Source organism: Lupinus angustifolius, chromosome LG06 (genome assembly GCF_001865875.1).
Source record: "Lupinus angustifolius cultivar Tanjil chromosome LG06, LupAngTanjil_v1.0, whole genome shotgun sequence".
NCBI lineage: Eukaryota > Viridiplantae > Streptophyta > Magnoliopsida > Fabales > Fabaceae > Lupinus > Lupinus angustifolius.
Window position 1 is genome coordinate 7,931,111 of NC_032014.1, and position 13,132 is coordinate 7,944,242.

A 13,132-nucleotide genomic window follows, 5' to 3' on the forward strand; every position below is an offset into this window, starting at 1 on the left:
TATATATATATATATATATATATATACTATCAACATTTTTTAGTTTTTTATTTAAATTTATACCCATGATAAGTGATAGTGATTGTACAGTTGGAACAAAAATAGTTTATGTATATAACAATTAACAACTGAAACTAATCTATCTTGAGAGTGAAATTTCGATCATACTTTTCTTTTTGTGTGCTCATACGTCCAACGTGTAGTTTACCGTCAAACCTCTGGTAATCTTTCTTCTATGTAAATATCTCATCTGTACTTACATATATGTATGATTTTTAAGTTCATGGAATGTGAGAGTCAAATAATTTTTAATGATATAGTACACTATATAATCAAATTTTTTATTTTCACAGTTAACTATCATTCTAGAAAATGCTACAAGTATCAAAGCAAGGTCGGTCTCCAAATTAAACCATAGAAACGCGGCACTAGAAAGCTTCACAAATATTTTGGCAGCAATTAGTATTTATTGGGATTGACTAATCTTCCTCAAAAATAGGTAGTAAAGATAATGTTCCCATGTGATTTGAGACCACATTGTCCCTACGCCCACATAATCACAATTAAATTGTCTCCTAATAATACTTAGTAATCAAAGAGTCTAAATACCAATAAGATGTTAGTCTAGTGGTGTAAAACCTTACTGATTCTTCAAAGTTGAAATTTTAATTCCTGAGAACGATATTTGTTGATAGTGACAATCACGAACCCAAAATGGATTAATTTTTTACCCAAAATATGAGGAAATACTATTATTAGTACAAAAAAAAAAACAAGCTTAAATTGGCAAGGTTGGTGGAATCAGTTGAGGGTGCCCTATTTTTGTCTTTAGCTTTGGGTTGTTCCTCTATCTTTTGGGTGCATTTGATTGACAAACAATGACTTATGGACAGTCCAAAATGAAGGCAAGGACCACCACACAGATATGAACCTTTTTTTAAATAGATCCTCTAATTAATGCATAGTGTCACATGGTTTTGCTTTTGTAGTTTAGCTCTAGCAGTTGGATATTTCTTTAATTGATTAAGGTAGTTGTGACTTATTATATGGTGGTTGTGGATAAAATCGTTAATATTAGAGCTGACCCATTATCAAAACGTATTAGGGTTCTCTTCTTTCGTTTTCTTTATCTTGATTTGGTCCCACTTGTGCCTTTGATATCTCAATTTCTGTTGTATATAGAAGTTAGAAGTTAGGTTTATAAGATACTTTTTGCTGTCAATGCTTTCAATCTCACAGTGAGTTTGTGCCTGCTTCCAATTAGATTAGGGTAAGGATAATTTATTTATTTTTGTTCAGAAAATCACATTTATCATCTTCATTTGTTGTGGACAGCTTTTCCCCCCACCTGCTCCGTTTCATTTTAACCACACATGAGACACCCAATTAGATGAATAGAAATACATAGCAAAGAAAGAGAAAACACAAGGAAATTAGTTTATAAAAAAAACAATTTTTATAGAAATTTTCTTCTGCAGATAAAAAACTTGCATTGAATGACCAGTCCAAAGCAATGGAAAAAAGGAAATATATATATTTATTATGTATCTGAAAAGAAATGGAACATCTATCCTTCGGTTTTTGTAGTTTTTTTTATATTAATAAGGTATTCTCTCATTTTTTTTTATTATTAAATAACTAATCATTTTTTGGAGTTTTTGGTTGTCCATCCCAATAAATAACTCCCAAAAATTCAATTTTTGACATTAGGTATCCAGTGAAATGTTACCTTACTAAACCAACCTGTTGGTTTTTGGTGTGATTAATTATCAGCAAAATTTTAGGCACACTTATCAGCAAAATATTAAGCACACTTCCATTCCGAAATGACATTTCTGTAATTTAACAAATTTCATTGTAATTTTTGTCACAAATCAATGGTTATTTGAAATGAGTAAATATCGCGTATGATGTGATGCATTTACAACCCATTGGACTTAAGCTCGATACGTTATATATTACTTTCCCAATCTTTATTAGCTCATTCATGGTTCTATGTTTTCTTTCTTGGTGAATTTCTTTTTCTTTTTTCTGAGATTGATTCTGTGTATCTCTACTGGTTTAGTTGACATCATTATGGATATGCAGGTGTATTTGGCTAAACCAGTATCTGGTAGTTGTGAGCTTCTCTAGTATGTACTTGTGAGCCAAAAACGTATAGTTTTGTAATAGTTAGAATTATTAGATAAAACTAAATGTGAAATAATTATTTAGATAATTAATTAGAGAATAATTATAATAAAATAGTTAACTTTATATTGTACACCCCTTCCTTTACTCTTGTTAATACAGTTTGCTTGCTTATAAAATATATATATTAAAAAAGTTTTACTTTTCAATAATAAAGAAATTGTCTCTGATTCTTTAACCAGCAATCTATTTGTACTGGTGAGCTGTGCCCTAATAGACCCAAATTATAAGCCCTTCACGGAGCACATGCACAGATGGGTTATGACAGATAATATTGTGTAGTTGTTGACTATGGATATCCTTCCTTGTAGATAAGAAAGTAATTTCTTCAGGGTGTGACGGTTATTCTCAACAAGTTATTATTAACATTTAGACAGGTCATTAAGTTGCGAAAAACTGTAAATTTATTAATATCAGAATTCTTAATAAAAGGCATCATTGATGGTGCAGCTAAGAGAGGTCCTAGTCCATTTGGTTTTAGAGAGATCAGAGAAGAGTGGTGAAATGTTGGAGATGTTTTGGAGATTTATATGACATTCCGGATTCACTATATACAAAGAAGCACATGGCGGTGACAACTTGCACCACCAATAGCCCTAGATTTGTCTGGCTTATGACTTTTCTGTATATTTTACGCATGGGAAAATTGAATAGAGATAGCTTTGTCCTATATTCATTATTGGACTAGCTCTTATTGGGAACCATTCCTCTTCCTCTGGGTATCTTTTAATTATCATATTCTTAATTGGTGTCATTTGTGAACCTTATACAATATATAAATGCTTGGGAGTTCTAGTAACACAATTTCAATTCAACGTTATCATCTTACCTTGGGTTTAATGAGATTCGTCTTTTAACCCCCTTGGCCTCTTCATTTCTTCTCTCTTTTCCCTTGTTGCTTTGGCTTTTATTTAATCTCCAAAGTCAACTTAATTTTGTTTCAGTTGGTGTATCAATTGAATGAGACATATAACTATGATGGTTTTAATGCGATTGGATAATTTCTTTGAATTCATATTTGATCTTTAGCTTAATAACTAAATCTAAGTATTAGATTGACTATTTAACTTAGATATTTAGAAAATATTTAAGTGTTTTTTTCAGAAAATTTGTGTTTCTATTATATAAATACTTGTATATAAATTATATTATCATTATTATCTTGGAGAGAGAATGTAATAATAGAATAAGGTGATAAATAAATTGATATTGATATAATGGAAAAAATAATAGCAATTTTGCTAAACAAAAATCATTCCTTGTATAAACTAATGAAACAACACTTATAAAAAACTAAAGAGTGAAAACTTATACAGCACGTGAAATTTGGAAGCTATAAGCTAAATGATAAACATGATAAAATTTACATTTTTCAGTCAACAAAAAAGAGTACTGCAATACAAAATAAAAATCAAAAGAAAAAGCATATTCAAAAACAAAAATATAAAACACCATATAATCCTTCTTCTCCTCCTCCTCATCCGCCATTGAAGCCATTCCTTATCTCTAATTGTTTTATATTAATGTAGAAAAATTAATAAATTATTAACATCATTTTAATTTAATTAAAATACCCTACATATTTTCTGCCAGAGAAAAGTATACTGAATAAAAAATGATAACGAGAATAAAATTGGAAAAAAATTGAACAAGTCTAAAAATTGTAAAACAACATTAGCTTTAAAACAAAAAAATCAAAATCTAAAACAACGAAAGATGAAGAATGGAGGGAGTATATTAGTATAATGTCATAGGAGTTTCTACTCCCCGAATAGTATCTAGCAATTTTTCTTTCGTGGGCCTCAACCCAGTTTATTTACACAAAAAAGAAAGTCATTTTAAACCATTTTTTTAATCTAAAAAATACCATTAATCAAAATTGTTCCAAAAAAAATTCTGGAATCTTTGTAAAAGATCTGTTCACTTACAAAATGTTGACCGGTTGATGAACATGTTTCAATGACATATATTATCCTTCACTTAAATCATTTATTTATTGTTTCATCATTATAACTGATATCATATATTTTCATTTCTGTTTCAACTCATGTCCCAATTCAATGAAAAAATATTACTTAATTAAAATAAAAAATTTAAATACACAACTTAATATTTTTATATCATTTAAAAGATATTAATTGACAAAGGACATGAAAACATAATGATTTTGGGATAAAGGATATGATTGTGCTTATTTAATATGGACCAACATCTCACATTTAAATCATTTTTGTTCGGCTTGTATACTTGGCCATCCTTGATCAGCTTGTAACTTGACAAACTCAGCCAATATCTTGATATCTTCATCTTCTAAACGAGCTCCAAATGTGCACTGCCCTCGTGGCTTGCATTCTTTACCAAAGCCCTACATGCACTTAACTATATATATAACACATTCTTCACCCAACCATAATCTCATATTTAAATGAATTTTTAAAACCACTTAAAATTAACCATGAGTATTAAAAAGGAAGTAACACTCCTATAGACTATAGAGAGTCCTAATCATATTCTATGATGTTTTATATTTCTTTTACCTCATCAATTTATACATATTATATATGTGTCATGTTCATGTTTCCTTGATATTATTAGAGGACACAAATTTAAGGCATTAGGTAGAGGAGTATAGCAACTAAATAATTAGCAATAGTACATGCATAAAGAACTCATTTAAATAGTACATAAATAACTCATCATTAGTGTATGCAAGATAACTTACTGGCATTCTTCCCTTGCCATTATATGTGATACTGTAGATATCTTCTTCTGTATCAACTCCATTTCTGTTATAGCAACATTAGAATTATTTTATAGATGTTTAACAAAATGACTCAGGAAATATGAATTTTAAGTTCACATTTGTGATTCTCCGAAGACCTTGCTATGCAAGTACTTTACAAGAAAGAAATATTGATTGATGTCTTCAATTTAAGCCAGGGACATTATCATATCAAATATCTTCTCATAAACAGAAAATAAGCCCTGAAAATTTCAGTTCCAATTTAAATGCCTCTAATAATATTTTCAATTTCACCTCATGAGTTACCTCTGTAAGTCCTTTGTAGAGAGAGTTGCACCCTGAAAGATAAAAATATGGAAAAGAGTAAGTAGCAAATAAGGAAAAGAGAGATTTTATTTTGCAGAAGAGGGTGCTCACTGGTTGTATTATGTTTCCACCAGCATCATGACATCCAATACAAGCTTGACCAAACAATGTAGCCCCTTTATGAATATCTATGGTCTGGCCAATTGAAACTGTACAACACAAGAATCTAAGCAATAAACTCCATCTTTCATTTATATATAACATAAAGAGGAAAACTTTTAGCCCATTGGTGCACACCAAAAACGACTTTACCAAACCAAGACTTAGACTTCACAGTAATAAAGTTTTAGTCTGTGACTCTGGCACAAGTTATCACTAACAGTTATCAGAATCATGAATATGATATTATCTCAAGTACTAGATTGTGAGAGAGAGGAAAAAATAATACAGGCTCTAAAATAATATAAAAATCTACACCTTTTGGTATTACATGTTACAATTTGGACTTAGTACTAGAGAGCAGCCTGTATTGATACCCATTTTTAACTAATAATTTATACCTATTAATTAATAGGCGAGTAAAATAACATTACTTTTAAACTAAAATTTCAACTGTTAGTTGTTACAAAAAACAAAAACAAGACTCAAAGGCACGTGGACAACAACGTAGTTTGAAACAAAAAGCAGGGGCATTTTAGTATTTTAAAGCATATGGATAATGAGAATAGGGTATACTAACCTGGGGTGCTGCAAAATGGAGATAAGACCAGAAAAGCAGCAACAAGAGGAGGAGCCAAGGTCTTGAAAAACTTCACTTCTTTTGCCTTTATAGAAATTGAATTCTCTTCCCTTTTCACATTAACCTTATCACCAAACATTCTTAATAGTGTGTGTGTGTGGTTCCATTAAAATTCGCAAATACATAGGAAAAGTGAGAGAGAGAATAGTTTTTACCTTAATGGAGAGGTGTGGAATGTAACCTGTGCAATTAGATATCATGCAAGCAAGCTTCATTTTGTTTGTTTTGTATATAATATAATAAGACGCAACTCAAACTGGACTCTGGTCTCATGTAATAGCAGATTAGATTAGAGTTTAGATTTAGAGATGCTGATGTCATATATTTTTTTGGTTTGGTATCCTCGTACCGGAGGCAATCCTGTCCGAGCCGGGAACATCCACAGGTACGTGTGGCTAACTCTTCCAACGGATATTTTTTCTCTCCACAAGACTCGAAGCCGGGTTCGAGTCGGGAACATCCACAAGTACGTGTGGCTAACTCTTCCAATGGACATTTTTTTTCTCCACAAGACTCGAAGTCGGGTTCTTACTTAAGAGGAATCAAACATGTACCACTTGAACCAACGTCGTCCGCTAGTATGCTGCTGATGTCATATATGATATAACAAAAGTACCCTGTACAAATAACAAAGGTACAATCACATTAAAAATACTTCATTTACAAATAACAACTATAATAGTTAGTTATAAAATAGATGTATAAATAAATGAAATAAGGTAAAATATTATGTGCCTCTCATTTTTTTTTTAATAAAAATAATACACATGAATAATAAATTATGCAATGACAATATGTAAAATTTTATGTTGATAATAGATAAATATTAATATAAAAATAATAAGAAGTAAATAATCAATCAATTAAAATGGAACAATTATTTGGTGAAATTTTTATATGTTGGAGGAACAAATATTCTCATATTAACCTAATCACATGTGTAAATTAGATTAAATTATTATTAGAACTATTTTTGAATATGGAGTTTGATGGAAAGTTAAAAGTAATTTTTGTAGTATATAATTATACATATAAAGTTGAAAGTTAAAAATAATATGAGACACTTTTAGTATAGAGTTTGATGGAAGAGTATAAGAGAATGTAAAATAAGAATTGATTTTCCATTGGAAAACATAATTCAACTTTAAAACAAATGATTCATGGTGGAGAATCTTCTATTTTTTTAGCTTTCTTTTCGAAAAAAAAGTAATTTAAATTTATAATCTGGGTAGGTTGTTGTAACTTTAAATTTATTTTTTCAAAAAATAACCAAAAAATTTAAATTTATTAGATTAAATTATTATTAGAACTATTTTTGAATATGGAGTTTGATGGAAAGTTAAAAGTAATTTTTGTAGTATATAATTATACATATAAAGTTAAAAGTTAAAAATAATATGAGACACTTTTAGTATAGAGTTTGATGGAAGAGTATAAGAGAATGTAAAATAAGAATTGATTTTCCATTGGAAAACATAATTCAACTTTAAAACAAATGATTCATGGTGGAGAATCTTCTATTTTTTTAGCTTTCTTTTCTAAAAAAAAGTAATTTAAATTTATAATCTGGGTAGGTTGTTGTAACTTTAAATTTATTTTTTCAAAAAATAACCAAAAACTATAAAATTTCATTTAAGAAAGAAGCATTATACTTTTTTTTATTTAAAGTCTTATATCTAATATATAGAGTCAATTATAATGACATATCTTGAGTTTTAATAAAATTACACAAATAATTTTTATATTTTATTAACCTATATAAAACACTCATGATTATATCTATATATATTACATTCATTGTCCAAGTAGTAGAGATAAGTGTAATTTCTTAAACAAAATGACGATAAATGTAATCAAGCTAAACAAAATATGGTATTTTGTGAAGACAAATTTAAATAGTATAAGAGTAAACGTCTTGTATTATTTTTGGTCAGGTACAATAATATAAAAATGATTTAAACAACTCCTTAATATTATTCTCTCAGTTTGTAACAGATAAAAAATAATCAATAGATATTGACTCTTTTACTATTTGGGTGTGTTTTCACAATATACTTTGACTTTGAGTCATTGCACAACAATCTCCACCTTGGCGAATATCATCAATCTCCATCTTCCGCCATTGGGTTGGGGGCGCTCCATAGTCCATCATCAGTGAATGTTCAACAAGCTCAGGCAATGCCTGAACTTGTCCACAGTAACCGGTTTGGTTAACATATCAGCTGCATTTTCTGAAGTGTGAACCTTCTGCAATAGTATCTGCCCACAAGCTACCAACTCTCTGATCTTATGAAATCTCACATCAATATGTTTGGTTCTAGCATGATACACCTGATTCTTTGCTAAGAAGATAGCACTCTGACTGTCACAATGCAGCGAAACTCCACCTTGCTCAATGCCTAACTCATTTACTAGTCCCATAAGCCACAAGGCTTCCTTAGAAGCTTCACCAGCTGCCATGTACTCTGCTTCAGTTGTGGACATAGCAACAACAGACTGAACTGATGATCTCCACATAATTGGTCCACCTGCAAGGGTGAAGACAAACCCCGTTGTGGACCTTCTATCATCCAAGTCTCCTGCATAGTCCGAATCAACATAACCAATAACTGAAGGCTTACTCTGTTGGCTGCCAAACATGATACCGAGACCTGTAGTCCCCTTCAAATATCTGAAAATCCATTTGACTGCTTCCCAATGTTGCTTCCCTGGTTTCGACATGTACTTGCATACTTGACTAACTGCTTGTGCCAAGTCCGGTCTAGTACAAACCATAGCATACATCAAGCAACCCACTGCACTGGCATATGGAACCTTTGACATGTATTTCTTCTCTTCATCTGTCTTTGGACACTGATCTAGGGAAAGCTTGAAGTGATTTGCCAATGGAGTGCTCACTACTTTAGCATTGCTCATATCAAATCTCTCTAAGATCTTTTCAACATAGCTTTGCTGGGAGAGCCATAGTTTTCTAGCTCCCCTATCCCTGTGAATCTCCATCCCAAGAATCTTCCTAGCAGCCCCTAAATCTTTCATGTCAAACTCCTTACCTAGCATGACTTTCAGCTCATTGATATCACTCAAATGATTAGCAGCAATCAACATATCATCAACATAAAGTAACAGAAAAATAAACGAACCATCGTCAAGGCTTCTCACATAAACACAGCAATCATACTCACAACGCTTATAACCAAGCTTCAACATATAAGTGTCAAACCGCTTGTACCACTGTCTGGGAGACTGCTTCAACCCATATAGAGACTTCTTCAACTTGCAAACCAAGTGACTCTGTCCAGCTGCACTGAACCCCTCTGGTTGTGTCATGTAAATTTTCTCCTCTAATTCACCATGGAGAAAGGCAGTCTTCACATCCATCTGTTCTAAGTGCATATCCCAGCTGGCTACCAAGGCAAGCACTGCCCTGATAGAAGTGTGTCTCACCACTGGGGAGAAAATCTCATTGTAGTCGATCCCCTTCTGCTGTGAATACCCTTTTGCTACAAGACGAGCCTTGAATTTTTCCCCTTCTTTTTCTGATACTGCTGGCTTCCTCTTGTACACCCACTTGCACCCAACTGCACGCTTGTCTGGGGGCAATGGAACAAGCTCCCAAGTTTGGTTCTTCTGTAAAGACTCCATCTCCTCCATCATGGCACCCATCCATTGTTCTTTCTCCTGGCTGTTTATAGCCTCTTGAAAGCTACATGGATCTCCTGAACTGATATGGAGAGCAACTGAAGCCATATCCTCAAAGCCATATCTCTCTGGAGGTTTGATAGGACGTCTATCCCTGTCTCTAGCAAGTAGATACTCCTGCACACCTGAACTCTCTGCCTGAGAATCATCATGTTCTTGACTTGAACTAGTGCATGGTTCCTTGCCTTTATTCACCTGAACCATTTCATTGCTCAGTGGAATCATATTTGAACCCAAATTCTCTCCATTTGGCATGGGCACCTCTGTCAAAACTGACTGTTTCATCATGAAATCTTCATCAAACACTGCATCTCTGCTCAACACCACCTTTCTGGAAACTGGATCCCAGAACTTGAACCCCTTCACACCTTTGGTATATCCAATGAAGATACACCTCTTTGACTTAGGATCAAGTTTCGATCGTTCATCACTGGGTACATGTATATAAGCAGGACAACCAAATATGCGTAACATATTATAATTAACTGGGTTACCTGTCCATACTTCTTCTGCAACTTTACCATCCAATGAAGCTCGTGGTGATCTATTGATGACATAACATGCCATACTAAGTGCCTCTGCCCAAAATCCTTTGGAAAGTCCAGCATTCAGTCTCATACATCTGGCCCTCTCTGTAAGAGTTCTATTCATCCTCTCTGCAACACCATTCTGCTGAGGAGTCTTCTTCACTGAAAAGTGTCTCTGAATGCCATGTTCCTCACAGAATTTCTGAAACTGTGAGTTTTTGTACTCTGTGCCATTATCTGACCTCATGTATTTGATTTTCCTACCAGTCTGGTTCTCTACCTCTGCCTTCCAAACCTTGAACTTGGCAAAGACTTCTGACTTATGCTTCAGAAAATATACCCAGACCTTGCGAGAAAAGTCATCAACGAAAGTAACAAAATACCTAGAACCTCCTAGGGATGGTTCCTGAGTGGGTCCCCATACATCAGTGTGGACATAATCTAGAATGTCTCAAGTCCTGTGTTGGCCAGCCTTGAAACTAACTCGTGTTTGTTTCCTAAGCACACAATACTTGCACAAATCTAGCTTGCATTTGCTGACTCCCCTCAACAATCCTCTTTTGCATAGTTCTGTCATACCACGCACACTCATGTGTCCCAAACGCATGTGCCATAATTTTGTAGCACCATGGTCTGAATCTATTGAGATCTCTTCAGCCACTCCAGCAACTCCACCTACAACTGTTCTCCCTAACAACTTGTAAGTGTTCCCTGCAGTCCTTTTACCCTTCATCACAGTCAGAGCACCTTTGCATACTCGAAGAATATCACTGTCCCCATCAGCTCTATAGCTAAACCCTTTGGCCTGCAATGTCCCCAAAGAAATCAAATTCTTCTTCAAATCTGGTATGTGCCTAACCTCACATAACGTCTTCACTACACCATCATCCATCACAATTCTGAGTTCTCCCATACCAATAATTTCACATGCTTTATTATTTCCGAGATACACGAAACCAAAATTGCCTGCTCTGTATGTGGTGAACCATTCCCTGTTAGGCGTCATGTGGTGGGAAGAATCAGTGTCAAGTATCCACTCATATGTACTATAATTTGATGATACAGATAGTAGATCAACTTCACTATTGTAACCAGAGTCATCTTTCTGTGCAACATTTGCAGATGTAGATACTCCATCTTTCCCCACCGGCTTGCTAGGACTCCATTCATTGGGACAATCCTTTTTATTATGCCCAGTCTGTTTGCACTTATAGCACTCTAATGGAGTTCTGCTCCTAGAATTTGGTTTTTTCCCTTTAGTAGGACCTCCTCTGCCTTGTCTCCTCCCACGTGCTTGGCTCTCTTTCACATACAGACCATCACTCTGAGACCCTTCACCTACATTCTGTCTTCTTTGAGTGTGGGACAGAAGTGCAGATGTGATCTCATCCAGTTTGATTGAGTCTTTCCCGTACGTCAATGTTGTCACCAAGTGTTCATAGGAATTTGGCAAATAACACAGTAATATTATTGCTTTGTCCTCATCATCAACCTTCACATCAAGTTTCTGCAAGTCATTGATCACTTGATTAAAACTGTTGAGATGTTTTTGCAAATCAGCATCTTCCTGCATCTTCAGGTCATAGAGTCTCTGTTTCAAATACAACTTATTTGTTAGAGACTTGGACATGAACTGATTCTCTAATGTCTCCCACACCTCTGTTGGTGATGTCAGATCCATTACATGATACATCACCTCATATGATAGACAGAGTCGTATGGTTCCTGCAGCCTTCTCCTTCATCTCTTCCCAACCTAGTTGATCCATATGGTTTATTCTCATGCAGCACCTTTAATAGACCTTATTGAGCCAACACATTATTAACTCTCCTTTGCCACAATCCAAAACTACGAGTTCCATCGAACTTCCTTATCTCAAATTTGGCACCTGAGCGAACAATCAAATAGTAAAGAGTATAGAGACAAGAGAATAACACAAGAGATTTGGTAACGAGGTTCGACCAATTGTGCCTACGTCCCCGGGAGCGTTGAGCGGCTACCACTATATATTATTAGAGAATAATGATCAGTGTTTTACTATTCTTTTCCTTGTTACATTAGGTTTACATAACATCAATATATATAGCCTCTACCCCAACCCCTTTACATCAGCCCAAACCCATAACTTGTATTGTTGTTATCTAGAGATATGAGTCATTGCACAACATAATTACACTCCTCGCCATTTTTTATTTAAAAAATTACAATTATCTTTCTTATAAGAGTAATATGCGTAAGCATATAATCAGAGATGATTTACATAAGTATACAATCAGAGATAATTTGTGTAAATTAAAAAGGATGAGTGATTTATACAATTTAACTAAAATTGAAAGTGTCCGTTCAAGTTACTCTAATATATATTATTGCAATATATATCTTTAAAAACGATAAAGCAAAAATATATTTAATTTATTCAATAAATAATAAATTTTGAAGTTATACATAAAAAAATGGCACTAATGAATTCTATTACCAATTAGCACATAAATCAAAGAGGTGTTGTATTTTAACTAGTGGTATGGAATCTGAAATCCTTGAAATTGTGTGTTATGAAGGGGTTGAGATTTTCTTCGAGTTCTACTATGACCAGAAAATGAAGTTTGGTAATATTTTATTAAAAAAAGTTAAAAGGTGGATGGTTAAAAAAATCTTCTTTTGCCACGTGTAAACATCAAGATCTGAATCGGTTACGAAGAGGTTGAGCCATTGTCAAAAGAATAAATATTTCTGAATTAGATACGTTTTGACAATTTTGTTTTGTAGCCTTAATAACACATGGCAAGTATTTTAATGTTGAATTCAACAACTTTGGTCCATTTTTATGACATTATGGTCTTTCTCCTTCCCCATCACTTCTCACTTTGA

At 33.4% G+C, this 13,132-nt stretch overlaps 1 protein-coding gene across 5 annotated transcripts; it reads right to left on the minus strand.

The window, feature by feature from the left end:
- On the minus strand, positions 4,289-6,348 carry LOC109349503 (cytochrome c6, chloroplastic). 5 transcript variants are annotated; one of them, XM_019590324.1, is made up of 6 exons: positions 6,194-6,342; positions 5,979-6,102; positions 5,351-5,448; positions 5,240-5,271; positions 4,913-4,979; positions 4,289-4,555 (listed from the first exon to the last, which is right to left on the minus strand). In XM_019590324.1, exons 1-6 carry the CDS (start codon positions 6,251-6,253, stop codon positions 4,415-4,417), a joined length of 522 nt encoding a protein of 173 aa, XP_019445869.1. In that variant the 5' UTR covers positions 6,254-6,342; the 3' UTR covers positions 4,289-4,414. The 5 variants fall into 5 exon arrangements, with proteins under 5 accessions (XP_019445869.1, XP_019445871.1, XP_019445873.1 ...); XM_019590326.1 differs by having other exon boundaries at positions 4,913-4,976; positions 6,194-6,340; XM_019590328.1 differs by having other exon boundaries at positions 4,453-4,569; positions 6,194-6,346.